The 16332-nt window shown below is 36.5% G+C and overlaps 1 protein-coding gene across 1 annotated transcript; it reads right to left on the bottom strand.

Moving 5' to 3' along the window:
• Positions 1 to 1617: 1617 nt before the first annotated feature.
• LOC149008259 (phosphoinositide phospholipase C 6-like) lies at positions 1618 to 11857 on the bottom strand. The gene is made up of 9 exons (XM_089165578.1): positions 11505 to 11857; positions 10713 to 10909; positions 7033 to 7168; positions 6702 to 6944; positions 6339 to 6562; positions 6106 to 6223; positions 3045 to 3197; positions 2879 to 2965; positions 1618 to 2526 (listed from the first exon to the last, which is right to left on the bottom strand). The coding sequence occupies exons 1-9, from the start codon at positions 11817 to 11819 to the stop codon at positions 2233 to 2235; spliced, it is 1767 nt and encodes a 588-aa protein (XP_089021704.1). The 5' UTR covers positions 11820 to 11857; the 3' UTR covers positions 1618 to 2232.
• Between the last annotated feature and the right edge of the window lie 4475 nt (positions 11858 to 16332).

Raw genomic sequence — 16332 nt, 5'->3', positions numbered from 1 at the left:
TGTCCTACACATTTATGGCGCAAGGGTGAAGCAAGTATCGATTTTCCTTCACCGGAAATGGAATGAAAAATATGAAAAGTTTTTTGATCGGTTTTTAATTTGCCTATCTAGTCTAGTTATTCACGTCAAGAATATTGATTGGTGGTGGTGGGGGCCGGAGAAGGGAATTGAAGGTTTTCATGTGCGGGCTATGCCCCATCCACAGTATGTAGTGAATGCACTAAATTGAGCTCTTGAAATGATGGGGCCGACTTCAACCCATGCACGTACTGAGTGCTCCCCATTACGAGTGATGATCTATACTCCTGAGTGTACCGACATCTGCTCGTTATTGTGGGGTGGGTAGCTTACTTTCATTATAGTCTCAATGTATTTAATATTTCACCCAAAAAAACAAAAGAAACATTTAATGGGATTATGGGAGCACCTTTCTTCTTTTTATGGGAGCATCTTTCTTTTAGCTTAGCATTACCGTTGTTTTGCTTATCAATTTCAAACATGCTTTTTTGGTACAAGTCGATATCAAAGTGATCATTGCTTTTTTTCACGATCGCAAAATTAACAATGAAAAGAAAAGTGTGAATATTTTTTGAGTCTAGATTACGCTTTTTTTTACCACAAAATCAAGTAAGGTTCACATTTGATTAATAATAATAAACAAAAATTTAGAGATGGGATCACTAATGGGGCCATCCAATTTTGTGGTGAAAAAGATGTTGAGATTCGATAGAAATAACTTTATTAGCCATTATTTTAATGTGGCACCCATGGTATAGCAAGTTGTCAAATCTTGCTTGAGTAGTGCGTTTGACATGGTTCAATTCATTTTAAAAAAATGAATTTCTTCACTTAAGTTAATTATATGAGCACATACTGTTTTTTTTTTTTTTTTCTCTTTTTCTTTTTCTTCACTTCTTAGTGTTTTATTATGTATATTATGCATAATTGGAATATTCTTAGGCATAAACAGCTGTTGTTGTTAACCAGGGAATTCCTAAAGTTTCATATCATGGCTCACTATTCTAAATACTCTCTCGCTCGCTCTACTTTTGCAAGACAAGCTTAACCGGGAAGAAAAATCAAACACCACTTGCCCATTATGCAATACTGATATGGAAACCAAGGGCCACCTTTTCTTTAGCTGTCGATTCATTCTTTAAGGAGATTTGACAGAAAATTCTGCAGAAAGTGGGAAATGGCCTGCTAAAGATGATTTTGCTTCAGTCCTATGCCGACTGTCAGATCGAAATTGCAGTCGAAATCTTGATCCAACGGCCAATTTGGTTGGCAAGACCGTCCTACACCGTTATGGCGTAGGTCTTAAGCAAAGTCCTCTAAAGGTTGCCTGATGAATTCCAATGGGCTACCATAATAAAAGGGAAAATTTTTCATTTTAACAAAAAGGAAGCAGGTTATTTCATTCATGGTGGTAGAATAGAAAAAATCCTGAGCCCCCCCCCCCCCTTTGTTCCATCAAAAATGTGAGAAGTGAGACTTCAGAAAATGTTTAAAGAAAAAAAATTTAAGTAGGAGATGTTGATCATAAAGGTGGAACAGTTGCATCAACCCACAGAGATATACAAAAGAAACATATGCATTAAAAGAAAACACTTTCCTCTAAGTGGTGTTTAGAAAGACTTGAATCACTTTCAGAGTTTTTGCTACTATAAGCATAACAGATTTTGACAACTTAATCCTTATTGTTGACAGTAAGGAAGCATATGCAAAGTGGAAAGCTTCACTTAGAATTTGGGAATGTGATTTCTTTGTAGATTACAAGGAATCAAAGAGACAGGATATGTGATTTGTTTGTAGGTCACAACAAGGAATCAAAGAGACTTGGGGAAGGTAGAGACTTTCAAGCCTTCTCTTTCTCTTCTAAAGTAATGATGTCAGATAAAATGTAAAAACTGTTCCTGTAATTTGTAGCTCATAGGCATTGTAATGGGGCTTCAATGGCTACATGAAATATTGGTAAGACATGGATGGAATACTAAGGAACATGTAATACCCTGGCCCTGCAACTTGGCACAAGGTATGCAAAATGAAAATAGTATCTCCATGTACACACACTTGCTCACATAATATTCTCTCACCAAAAACCAAAAACCAAAAATCGAAATAAAAAAGAATGAAACACAAGTGGAAACCTTGCGAAGTGTGTCATGCGTGGGAAGAAATACAAGCAACTATACACAAAAGGGTGTGGGGGTTGAGGGGTGGGGAAGGATCTCAAACAAATTCAAACCTCATAAGAAGCTTTACAGATTTGTACTCCACACCCTTGCGGTTAAATAGTGGAACTGCCCGGATGCCTGGCCTCAACTCTGAAACTAAAAAACATGTCTGTCCACCAAAGTCATCTGTATCATGCATGTCATACTCGTATACTTCAATTCTAAGCAAAGCCAGTTCTGGAACTGTCAATGGGAAAGTAAATTCTTCTTCCCAAACAGGCGTCCAGTCATCCTCCTTTGTCTTTGTTTCCTTCATCTTGGTATCTGCTGGCACCCCTGCTATCCCAACCTGCCATAGACGCTGTTAGTTTGGTTTGCAGGACTGTCGTTGGAAGTGTTTAGAGCTGGATCTACATCACATGAGAGGACCTGGATCTTTGGCTTAAGTGCTTAACATTGGAGCCAAAAGCTGTTTCTTCAAACTTTTATAGGCCATCTCAAGCAGATACAGTTCCCCACAGGTTTTCAAACACAGCCTTATCCTATTCTAAGAATGTGAGGGCTCATTCAACCAAATGGAGATTGCAGAATAACGGTATCTTGTGCTGTCCATACCAGATCCGATCAAACAGCATGCAACCAGCTTGATGCTAACCAGAGTAATAATGTAAATCACGAATCCTGAATTTAATAGCCCTTACCCTTGCATAGAAGTCTGGAGGAGAGTATGTATCGAAATGTGTTGGACTGAAATCTAAACGCCATCCATCAGCCATGTAGACTTTCACCTGTTCAGTGATATTAGAGCTCTAATCGAAGTTCCTATAAAAAAGAGAAATTAACAGTAACATAAAAACCATTGCTCACCTTCAATGTTTGCTTAACTGGAAACTCTGTGTTGGGATCAAAAACATTGTTATGAGGGTCAACACTCATCAGGAAATCAGGTTTTTTAACATATCCACACCCTCCATTGGATCTGAACATACCATGCATCAGCCATAGTGATTTTCCATATCCCTGTGTCAAAGGAAGACAGATAGTCAACTATAAGTATGTCACTATAACTAATGCCATAAAAGTCAAAAAGTTTTTCCGGACAAAAATTTAAGTGTGTAATTCAGAGAGAGAGGGAGAGTATAGACTGGATTAAAAGACAGCATGTTACATTGTAGAGTGGAAAATCTATAGGTGATCCACAACTAACTGGAATTGAACATAGATGAAGGAATAAAATTCTGGTTGTTTCACCAATTGATCAAAGTATCAACAATGATCATTAATATTATCATGTACATGGGGGTGAAAACAATGAGTCTTGACTCTTATTAATTATATATACTATAATGTGGAACATGGAAATGTATCTTGATAGGAGAATCTTCCTCTTCTGAGAGTTGAGGTTATAAGTCATGTTAGAGTATGCTTAGTCAGGTTAGTAATTAGTTGAGTTATTGTTTAATTCCAAGTCGGATTCCTATTATGAATTGGAGTCCTTTCTTGGTCTCAGTTCTGGCAATCATCAAACAAAATTCAGTCGAAACTTGCGAAATTTTCACCGAAATTTCCCATTTTAGGAACCTTGAAACGAAAAACTAGGGGACAGAAATAAAGTCCCAAGTTTCGATCGAAACCGTCGAAATTTCATCGAAACCTCGAAACCTGGTTCAACCTAGTTGGATAAGCTGGTTCATGAGAAAAAAAATTCCTAAATTTCGTAGGAAACATGGGAAATTTCTTGGGAAACATGAGAAATTTCGTGGAAACCTGGGAAATTTTGTAGAAACCTGAGACTTTTTCTTGCAAGTTTCATAAATTTCACAAATTTTCAATTTTTTTGTTTATTTCATGTTTCCCGAAATACCACGACAAATACCCCCTCCATCAAGACTTCCCTATCCAAATTGTGTATTCTCTCAGACTGGTTATCTTAGGCATGTTGATGACTAGACTTATAAAGTTGCAGTTGTCAATTGCCTTGACAACCATAGGCATAAAATGTCATGGGATGTCTATGTTCGTTGGTTGGAGGAGAGGATGTCACAGGTAAAGTACTACTCAGCTCACAAGATGGATCCACCGAGGCACTCCTCTTGGCATTGAGTTGTACTTTCCTTTTATTGTCAGTTACTTTGTATTTGATGTTTTGAAGTTAGAAATTATATATTGAATGTTATGTACTTAAGTAGTTAAGTTTATAGTGTACTTCTTGAACAACTCTACATTGATGTTATGTACATTGAATGACATATCTACATTGACTTGTTTTAGCAAAATGCATGTGCCAATGTGTTCTTTATACTCTAATTAGCTTAAACGCAGAGTCCCACCCTAAAAATACTTCCTAAAACCTATTGAAACTTGCACGAAAAAGTCCTAAGTTTCCTCGAAATTTCTCAGTTTCCCACCTAGGTTTCCCATTTTCACCCGGTCAAAACTTGAGTTTCCCTCGAATTTTTTTCTATGCTGGTAATAAAGGCTTTGGGTTTGAATGGGGTTGTGGCAGGTGAGGTTGGTTTGAAACTGTCATCAGGAATCCATTCTTTCCAGAATTTGGATGGTACCGATATCTCATTTGTCCCCAATCTCTTCTTCTTCTCCTTCAATGACATTATCCATTAAACACGCTGCTGTCAAGGTATTTCTGCAACAGTAAGTTGAAAGCATCTCCAGCCCCATAGTCCTTCTAATTCTCTAAATCCAAATTCCCCACAACCCGTTGATTTACTTTTTTCCACACCATCACTCAAGTCATAGACCATATTTAACCATTAAAATATCCCAAATCAAGTTCAAATATCCCTCATCTTCCCTTGACCCTTGATCTAATAAAATTGGTCCAATTCTGTCCAGCCAAAACGCTGAACTTCCTATTCTGTCTCCAACCTTCTAATTCCATAATTCTGAATTATCTTCAAGACAGCCATCAAAATCCTTCCAAACTTTGAGCACATCATGCCTAACCATAAACAGCACTCAATCCCCTTTACTGCCCAACCCAACCATGAAACCCTAACTTTGCTCATCTTAGATACTTCCTGGGAAACCCTAAAAATCCCCAGCCCAAACCAACCACCAAAGCTAACTTCAATACTGAACTATTACTCCCCAACTCTCCTAAGGAAACCATTTGAGCTGGTTGCATTGAGGCCCGCAAAAAACCCTAGATACCCTCATTCTTCACTTTCCAAAAACCAGACACCTTAACCTAATTTTACTCATTTCAAATTGAGCAATGTTCCACCATTTTGAATGACCCCATACCTTCACTGATAGATTCCCCTACGCTCATTTGCATCATTGTACCATCAAACCCTAGATCTTACCAACCCTAATGCTGGTTTTGACTTAGAAACCCTAAATTGACCTATCTGAGTTGCCAACTCATTGAAGATCCTAGTTGATCTCCGATCCATCTAGGACTGCATCATCAAATTAACTTTCCACATGGGAAAACAGAACTGATTAAACAAACAAGGAGGCTTCCCAGGATAAGCCACAAAAGAACATTTTATTATTATGAGCAACTTGCGGCATTGTTTGGTTCAGTTTTCAAGAGTAAAAGATGAGATAAATTCATGACCAACCTTCACATTGCAGTTTCCATCAATGTTTTGAAAAGAAAAAGATAAGCACAAATCTCTGCAGGAGTTACCAACTTAATCATAATTATTTAGGCTTCATTTGTTTCTAGGGGAAAAAACCACCAAAAGAAGGATAGTTGTTGAGTAAATTTTATATTTCCCCTTCTGATACTTATCTGAAAATTTTATTTTGCATGGTTTTGAACTGGAAAACCATTAACATCTAGTACCAATCTCTACAAATCAAGAGCTATAAGAGATGATCTTTTAACAATGTTTTCAGCGAAACTTCAATAAGTGAATCTGCAAATAAATGGATCAATTTGGATAAATTAGAATCTAACCTGCATATTAAATGCGACCATTTGAGCTCCATGCATCCATCCCATCAGTGGCTTGTAATTTGAAGAGGTAACACGAGTACCCTTTGGGTATATCCTCAGAATATTCTTCTGGGTGAACCTATAAATATTAATGCCAAGATTATAATCAATCAAGTTGGCAGGTAAGTTGACATGTTAAAAGGGTAAAAAATACCTCACAACTTCAGATGACATGTTAGAAGTGTAAGAAATACCTGACAACTTCAGTTCCGCGAGATTCTGCCACATTTTCAAGTTTTTGTTCACTCAAACTAAGACGTCTAACTTTACCAGGCTCCACTATTAGTGCATTTTTCAAACCCCCTGTAGGTTTACCAGCAGGAATAGTAATTAGACTCTTGTATTGAGGTGCTTTTATCCGTTGAATATTACCAAAACTGTCATCGGTATCTTCACTGTCTTGAGAATCACTGTCACTCTGCCATCATTAAGTGGAATTCTAAGAATAGAGGACATAACAGGTCCTTATCCAAAAAGGAAAAGGACATGACATTAGCAACTAATGCACATAGGAAAATTAAATGGTAGTGGAAAGTATATTTAATATGCCTGCACACCTTATCATCTTCAGATTCACTAGTTGGATCTGCCTCCTCCTTCCCTTCTGCATCATCATCGGACAAATCCGTTACTTTTTGTGAGTTATTTCCTTTGTCCTGGAATGCCTGTGAGTGAAGGTATTCTTTTGGAGGTTTGGTTGAAATAATAATTCGATGTTTCAATTCTTCTGGTGAGGGGAATTCTGTTAAAACATCCGATTCAGGGTAGAACAGCATTTCTCCAAATGTTTGAGTTAACATCTGGAGAAACAAATTACTTTTAGTTACGAAAAAAGCCATCAAAATGAAGGAGTTTAGTCAAATTCAACATAGAGAATGGGACACACACCTCAGCTGCTTTAGCCTGAAGACGTCGTGTAAGGTGGTCTTCAAGTGTTATGATGACAGGATATGGTGATGCAGAAAAGGCATGCTCTTTAATGGATCTCAAGCATTGGATGAGTGATACAGGGGTAGTCAGGGTCCTGCAGTTGAGCAGAAACCTAGACTGTTCAACCAAACCAGGAAACAGACATAAACAAAAGAAGAAACAGAGGATTCCTATACTTGCAATCAAAATCTAACAGGATGCTTCTTGAATATTCCATACACTAACCATTTATCTTTTCTTTTCTTTTCTTTTCTTTTTTAATCAGGAGGGGGTTGGGGATGGGGTGAATAGTTAGTAACCATTTATGTTATCTGGATTCCATAAATTTTTCTTTTTCCCAAGAACAATGATCAAAACATTCTGGAGAAACTCATATGATTGGAGAGTCCAAATCTCAATTGTATATCATCGAGTAGAATATCAGACAACATATGTTACTTAACCACAAGAAATTTGTGGGCTATACATACTAGGATCAACCGTATGATTATTAAGTTGCTAAATATAGAACACATGAATGCACCAACATCTTAGAGATCATACTCTGCCTCTGAAAAGGGTCCAACTGTGATTTGAAGCTTGGGGAATTGTAGCCACCTGATGAATTTCTTTATAGATTTCTGCATGGGTGATTACTTGGATCTTGGAGCAAGGACAAGCCCATCCTTTCAATCCATAAGAGAGAGAAAGAGAGAGAGAGAGAGAGAGAGAGAGAGAAATGAACAGTTAAATCCACTACCCATACACTTAGCTTGACTGATAGTACATAGTGCTCTCACAGGCATTTCATATACATTGTAGAAGGCTGTTTTAAGAGGAGGAGCTTGGGGGTGAGGGAGGTGGGGTAGTGGTTTCTTGCAGATAACTTTCATTTTACTTAGTAGGCAAGGGGATGAAGTTCTTATTTCTAATGAACTTACTAATTGTAGGCTAAGAAGATGAATTCATAGTACGTTATGTAGGAAAAATATGGAGAAGGCTTACAAATATGTTAATTGAGACAGCCTTTAATAAACGAGAATTAACGCAAAGTGGACAAAAAGGATTGTTGATTATTTATCAACAAATTTTTCTATCCACAATAATGTACACATGGAATTCTTTTGTGAATGTGTACCCAAAAACAAGAAGTCTTCTGTGAGCTCAAGGGGGTCAATAGATGGTTTAAGATCTCATCTCAAGGCCCAACTTGCCAACTCTAAAAGAGAGTTGGCTTGAATCTCAGTGAGATCTCGCCTAGTTGGTGAATTTTTTTCCCAACTAGAGGCTGGAACTCTCAAGGGGTATTAGGGGTCAGGCTGAAACTCGCTATCCAGCCTATTTCAGCCCTTCTGAACACACTGTGACCTCAGAATTATTATTATTTTTTTTTTTAAAACAAAAAGTGTAAACATGGAGTTCCAGTTCAGACCCCAAAGGGAAACCATTAAGCTGAAGAAAAACCTTAAAATAGCCTATCGTACACATCATACACTTATATACATTAATGCTCAAAGTTCAAAATTCAAGCAAGTCCAATACATTACACATGTTCATTGTTCAAATGATAATCCAATCATCAAAGTTACAACTCAAGAGTTGAGAATTGAGACACTATGTGCCAAGCATATCATCTCATCTAGCACATCATCTCGTCTTGCTAAATGGAAAAAAGAGAGATATCTCACTATTTCCTGGTGATATCACAAGAGTTCTCCCACCAAAGATTAATCCATATTCCACATCCACTTCATCTTAGTTGGAGAAGTTCCCAGCTAAATGATGATGAAGTTAATGAACAAGTTGTTTGAAGGTTTCAGTTCCCAATCTCGAGGACCTCAGTTCACATTTTTTTCATGATGATAACTTGTCGGTATGTAGGGCATCAAACAGTAAGCTCTGATTTTTATTGTATTTATGGCACCTATGGTCTTTAAGTAGTTTCTGATCCAAAGTTAGTTTCTCTTAGAGAATTTTACTCGTAATGAGGATGCTGAGATACTAATCTACAAGCCCAGAATCTTCAATGTAAGGTAGGTCCTTTCTATAGGTGCACAAGTCTGCTTATGAGTTTCTTTGAGGTGACTTACAAAAAGCTATCCATATGGGACCTGATCATCAAGAGAACAGAAAAGAAGCTAACAGCACAGGATGCAAAGTAACAGTCTGAAGAGAGAAAAATAAGTCCAGTCAGAGAGAAAGTACCCACACTCAATGGGGATTACAATTTAGATCACTCTGATCCGAACTGAAGAACTGTTGGCATGGCAATGGAGCATGGAAGCCTAAATGTTGGGAAACCTAAGAAGTCAGGAGTCATCTGTAAATAAATCTAGCAGCTGATATGGGAAATTGTACCAAAAAGTAATTCTGGTAAGAAAAAGGATATCCCGACATTCTTCCTATGGAAGTTGATTGACATCTTTCAGATAGCCATCAACAAAGAAGCTATTGCACATTATATTAACTAGACAAATTCCAATAGTTTGTTGTATTCACATGACTGGGAGTTAATCAGATGATTAGTTCCTCCAAGTCTGGAAGGCAAATTCAGTCATGCAGAGGCATGTTTGGAGAGATTGAAACAGTCCATTACTGGAATTTTCTCTGATAAATCAAAGATCAGTGTTCTCCAGGGCCAACGTTTCCTACTTCTCTACCAGATACTAATTAGATCAAAGGTTTTACAACCAAAATCCAGCTTCTCTGCAGAGAGCAAAATGACAGTGTTTTCTCAATAGTAAATTGCTTTCAAAGGTTTTTCTGTTTGTTAAATGCTTATCATCTCAGTTTAGGACTGCAGAAAATGCTCATCATCTTCTGAATCATTAATCATTGTGTTTTCTCAATAGTAAATTGATTTCAAAGATGTTTCGGTTTGTTAAATGCTTATCATCTCAGTTTAGGACTGCAGAAAATGCTCATCATCTTCTGAGTCATTAAGCATTGTTTCGTAACTTTTGAAGTTTGAATAATCTCACCTCATGGGTGAAGGAGATGTTGGTTGATGAGACTGAAAATGTCCACAATGATATTATAAATAAATAAAAGGCCAGTTTGGCTTCTGTGGATTAAACAAATACAGTTGCACTCTACTAGTCATGCCAACCCACTTTTTGTGTAACCATGAGTCTATGACAGCCAAGGAAGGTATTTTCCTTTGCACAAAGGAACAAGTTCTTGGATACTAAGGATAAATAAAACAGTGCCCCACTTTTTAGGTGGCTGAGACAGCTAAAGAGAGGTCATCTCTTGGTTTCTACATGTAAAGTGTTTGCTCACCAATATTCTTCTTTTTTGTAGTTGTCTATTTCTTACACCTAAGTATTCAATAAATCAACATACTCTGAAACTTACAATAATCTGTTTTCTCCCAAGGCGATCTTCCCATTCAAAAATTATTTCAATAGCCACTTACAAAGGCACAAACTAAGCACATGAAGAATATAGTTAATAAGGGAAAAAGCCAAGCACATGAAGCATAAAGTTATAAGGAAATTAAAAACTAAGCACGTGAAGCATGAGGAAATACTTCCTGAACCACTCAACAATGAACAAATTCAAAAGAGAAGCACCAATCTTTTCTAGCTGATGTCTTTGACAATAAATTTTATATGTCATCATTCCTATTTGGATTTCTTTGGACATCAATCTCATACCTTCCATGAAGAACATTGATGTCATCTTTCTTAGAATTTGGCCATACATCCAGCTCAATTCCTCTTACCCCTCTCTCCAGTGCCTTTATTATTGGGGCATCACTGCAATCACTACTTAGTTGGTTCCCAGTCAGGTAAGAGTTGTGGCCTGTATAGATGAAATAATGGGATAATGGAGCAGTCATATCATGATAAACCTGAAACCACAAATGTTTGTCAAGTATAAAACAAAACAAGGCTCTCAATATCAGAAACAGTAAATAAAATTTCTCACTAATCAGCAAAACGCATTAAAACAACTAAGAAACACAAGAAGGAGAGTGAAATTCTGAATTATTTGATCACTGAATGCAAGAAATGACAAAGTATTCTCATTCTCTTACAGTCTAACGTCAAAGAATAATCATATTACCACAAGTAAAAGACATAGGACAAAAGAAAATTTCTCTATCTGAATATTGAGATTCCTGGAGTTCGTCGTGGGGTTTATCGGTTCCTTACAGAGAGAACAGAGACAGAAAGCTCAATTGCTAAACATGATTCCTAAGACTCCCACAGTATTTGTAGAAACTTGCATGATGGGTTTGATCCCATCAAAAGAATATCACTGTTAAAAGTATAGTTTTTGATAAAACAGTCCTTCGAAAAATGTAAAATTGACTTGCGGCTCTTGCCACTGTCTGAAAGAAATTGGAAGTTGTATCGATAAAAGAGCCCAACAAGGAGAGGATCTCGCAACATTTCCATAAGTAAGTCAACGGAAAGGAAACGAAGATGAAGAACATTACTTACCTCATTTATAATGGCAGCATTGAGATCATCAGAGAAAAGGAAATAGAAGAAATCGTCAAGAGAAAGCGTAGGCTTGGCTTTTCTGTACTGTCGTCGCTGAACAACTTGGTAAATAATATTCTCCGCATCAGCAATTGTTGCATTAACCTCACCCTGAACCTCCACTAAGAAACGACGAAGCAGTTCAGCCGTCATGAAAATCCCCCTTTCAGAATATTTCTTGAAAGCTTCTTTCACATCTCCCGGAGGCTCTTTCTGACTAATCCTAAACCTCCTCGTAAAACAGAGAAGCATCTTATACTTATAACTCCCCATTTCTTTCTCTATATCCGCTCTCTGTACTAATCTATAAGACTATACCAGAACTTTCAATAAGAAAAAGTGGAAGATCAAGATCGCTCAAATCCGCTTCCTTCACTCCAAATCGGCAAAGAATACAAGCAAAACACACAGCAGGAATGAATTTAAAAGTGGTTCAACAAAACCTGACTTAAATCCTTTGAATCTGCTGTAACAACTCGTTGTTAGACGAAACCTATCTTCTGGTAAGAGAATCCTCAGAAGCGGAGAAGCTTGATTTTCAGAAATGAGACTTCCACTCCATTTTATCAACAATGACGATCCGGCATTTACAGAGTTGCTTCTCAACACCTCCATCTCCGTTTAGTCTTTTTTTTTTTTTTTTTTTTTTTTCTTCTTTTTAAATTACTTTCTCTTACCCCTGAGATTTTATTTTCTGTTATGATCGCCTTCGCTAACTCACTCCAGCTCCGAATCCAATATAGTTGACCGCCGCTTTATGGTCTTTTTATGTATCATTGCTTTCCCGCCTATTTTTCAACTTCTCCAACACTGATGCACGTTTTTATCACTTAGCGAACAACCGTTGGATAATATCCATTTGTTATCAGATTTAGGTGATAAAGAAAATGGACCGTTGGATCAGCATGATCTGAAAGAACATTTTTTAAAGAATATGTGTGATATAAACATGATAACTTTACCGCGTTACAGCAAGTGTGAAAAGAATGACCTGAAGATGTTGCCTGTAAATATTTATAATTAAAAAAATAAAAATAAAAAAAAGAGTTATTGGGAGAAGTCGAGGTCACCCCTCCTGGTTCCTGCTCCCAGCAGTCAAAAATCCAGCTGTATTTTGGGTTCACAACAAATCCAATTCGTTGAGTAAAGTGTTCATTCAACGGTCCAGATTTTCTAGACCGGTGCACGACTCCCAAGCAAGATTCAACTAAAAGCGGGTAGCTGCAGTTTTTTTTTCTTTTTCTTTTTCTTTTTTGTAATATAATAATACAATATTCTCCTAGGGCTGCAACAAGGCCAAGCTGAGCCAGGCTTTTACAATCTCAAGTCTAGCCCTATATACTTTAATATAAATCATTTCTTGCCTTGACCCTAATTCAGGGCTAAGAATTATTGTCCTTAATTCTAAGCCCTATGGGGCCAAGTTAAGCCCATTCTCGCCCTGACTGACCCTGTCTCTGTTTCTGTCCTTAGCCCTGGACTTAGCTTTGATTGACCCTATCATTGTCTCTATTCCTAATTCATTGAGATCAAGCATCATGGACAACATTAAGGCCAGGATTAAAGTCAGAATTAGGACCAAAATCAGGGACGGGTCAGGACAAGCCCGATAGGCCAGAGAGCAATCATAGGCTTGCCCGTGGCCCTAGTCAAGGCCAGAATATCTTGGCTTTAACTTGCCCTCATGGTCAAAATCTTGAGTCCAAGTCATATTCAGGCTCAGGGCAGGTCAGAGCCAAACTTGCACCCTTACGTTCTCTTAGTTCTAAAATCAATTATATTATCGAATTCTTTTAGAATCAAGATTTAAAGTATTTGTATTGATTATTATATTAGTCAGGTGATTTTAAGAGACATATCGTCTCATATCGAGTATTATATTATACTGGTCAATACATCTTAGTGCAATTCAATAAAGAGACATATCAATATGTAACGTATCGGTTGTATTCAATATGAATACGTATCGACTAGTATCTAAGTGTATCTAAGATACTTTAAAATCTTGCTTAAAATATATGCTAAAACAATTTCTTCAAACAAATGCAATCGGATGTTGAATGCCTTCAAGGTAGCAATGGATCTCCAACTAACTTGCACTGGTAGCATTGACGATGATATTTGAACAAAATGAAAAATAGTTCAATTGTGACAAAAGTAGTGAATAAATAAATTATAATCTTACCCTAATTACAAGGAAAGAAAAGATCAAGGATCATTGCACTGGATTGCGATGGAAGACCAGTAATTGTGAAATTAGTTTCTTCTCTCTATTCATATTTCTGGTTTACAACTCTTTACAAGCTCCTTTATTCCTTTACTACAGTTTTGAAGTAGTTCAATTCAAATCAAAGATTGTTTATGTTGGGAATCAATTCAAAGATTGTTGCTTTCTATGACAATTCTCTCAGTTGAGCCTGTTGAGCAAGAGACTTCACCAATCACCACCGTCACACCATTGTTTTATTGTTATATTTTATTATAGTATCTTTCAAATTCTCTTATTAGTGTTTTTGTTTTTATTTGTCCTTGTTGATTTCCTATGTACTTGCACATCAAATCAATAAATTCAAAAAGAATATTTTCCGAAAAATGGTTGTATACTTGTATAGGAACTTATTTTCTATTCGGATGATCTATGAACACATAGGTATGGTGAGTTTATATTTGCTACCCAAATGGGTATGGTGGGGATAGATGTGAACCTTTTGTAAGGAATGGTCTCCTGCTCAAAGAAATGAGTTTCATGCTTTAATGAAAAGTGAAACAATTTTAGAGAGGGGTGATGCGTCTAAAAATTGTTCAGCTTTCAAGTTCTGTAAAACCAGAAGTTAGACGTGGGCCGACTGTGTGGTCTGGTAGCCATCTTCGAAGGTTGAGTCAGTAATTAGAACACCACAGAGCTCTAGCCCAGAGCTTGAATTGAGCGAATTAATGGAGGGAAACGATTCAGTTACCTTCACTGTATAGATTCTTTAGTTTATATAGATTTTACTTGTTACTCTTGACCATTAGATGTGTTCACCTTCCTCCTCAACGACCTTTCGATCCTAGGGTTTTTACCCTTCTTTTGGACTTAGTGATAGTTACATTTCATGGCCCGATCGTGTATCCCGAATTTCATGAGATCACGTTTCTTGTAGCCGTTAAGGTTCCCTCACCTTTACGTTACTCATTGGTTCAAACTTTTAGACCGGTCCCGACCGGAGTTAATGACCCGACCATGGTTAAACTTGGTTTGATGTTATTTTATCCTCATCAAGGGGTATCCATGGAATTGGCATCTTAAATATAAAATCTCGATAAAACCCTCTCATGTTGTTATATAATTCTTCTATTGTGGTTGCTTCTTTAACCCTAATGATAGAGATTGTTTCACTTTTTATCTTCTTTTTTTTATCTCTAGCAGCCAAATTTTTTTCTTTGTATTTCTCTATTTCCGATTAAACCTTAGCCCCGAATTAGCAAAAAGAGTCTATGCTCTTCGTCTCTCTATCTCTGGCTACTATGATAAAAGCCTATTAATACTGTTTTTGCTTTCAAAAACAAATTTATCAAATTTCTATAAAAATATTTTTACTACAAAAGTCGAAACAGTCTTTCAAAAGTAGTTTTGAATTTTTCTATTAGTAGAAACACATGATGGATTATCAAATGACTATATTTTTTGATTACCCAAAAAAAAGACTGTATTGTGTTCACCTTGGAGCTTCTTTTTGTAAAGCAAAGTGATCAAAATATACTTAATTGCACACTGATTTTGAAGAAAAAAAAGAAGTGATTCCATGATAAATGATAATTTCAGAAGCAAAGGTTTCAATGTTCTCTTTTTAGGGGATTCAAGATTTTGAGGTTTCCAAGGAAAATAAAGATTAGAAAAAAAAAAAAACTATAACCAATCTGATAAAAAAAATGTCTCTGCTGTGCACATCTCTCTACTATGCACAACAGTACATTTTGTATTAAATGATTGGCTGAAATTAAAAACTTAATTTTAAATTTTAAAAATCCTCAATAGTCTTGTATTTATTTTGTTTTCTCAGCTAATCATTTGGTATGTATGTGCACTATCATGCACAATAGAAACTTGTGCACGGCAGATGATGTTTTCCCCAATCTAATAGCCCATGTTAGAGCATAAGTTGGTTATAATTTAAGTACTTCAATAGTCCGATTATTACGAGAAGAGGTATTGATATATATTAAGTATCATTGATTTGAAGTGGACTTGAATCCTAATTTTCTTTTCTTAACATTAAATTTCTCCCACGTAGATGGCTTAATGTCGAAGTTTAATTGTCAAGAATCTTGATGTTGAATACAATTTTTATAGGATTGGATAAGGATTATCTAATGCTTTGCAATGTTGATGTATCTTCCATAACTTTACCATGTAATAACACGGGTGAAAAGAATGATTTGAAGATGCTGCATGTAAAAAAAAAGAAAAAATATCAACCTTATAGCCAATGCATCTTAGTATAATTTAATAAAGAGATATATCAATATGTATCGTATCGGTTGTATTCAAGATGGATGCTTATCGACTAGTATCTAACCGTATCTAGGATACTTTAAATCTAGCTTAAAATATATTGTAAAACAAAGTCTTCAAAACATGCAATCGGATGTTGAATGTCTTCGAGGTAGCAACGAATCTCCAACTAACTTGCACTGGTACCACTGGCATTGATATTCGAACAAAAAAAAATAGTTCAATTGTGACAAAGAAGTTAGGGATCATTGCACAGGATTGCGATGGAAGGCCAGTAATTGTGAGATTAGT

The sequence above is a fragment of the Hakea prostrata genome, chromosome 8 (assembly GCF_041222555.1).
Source record: "Hakea prostrata isolate BN-2017 chromosome 8, UWA_Hpros_2, whole genome shotgun sequence".
Classification (NCBI taxonomy): domain Eukaryota; kingdom Viridiplantae; phylum Streptophyta; class Magnoliopsida; order Proteales; family Proteaceae; genus Hakea; species Hakea prostrata.
Note: the sequence above shows the minus strand (reverse complement) of the source record. Positions and strands in the feature narration are given on the sequence as shown.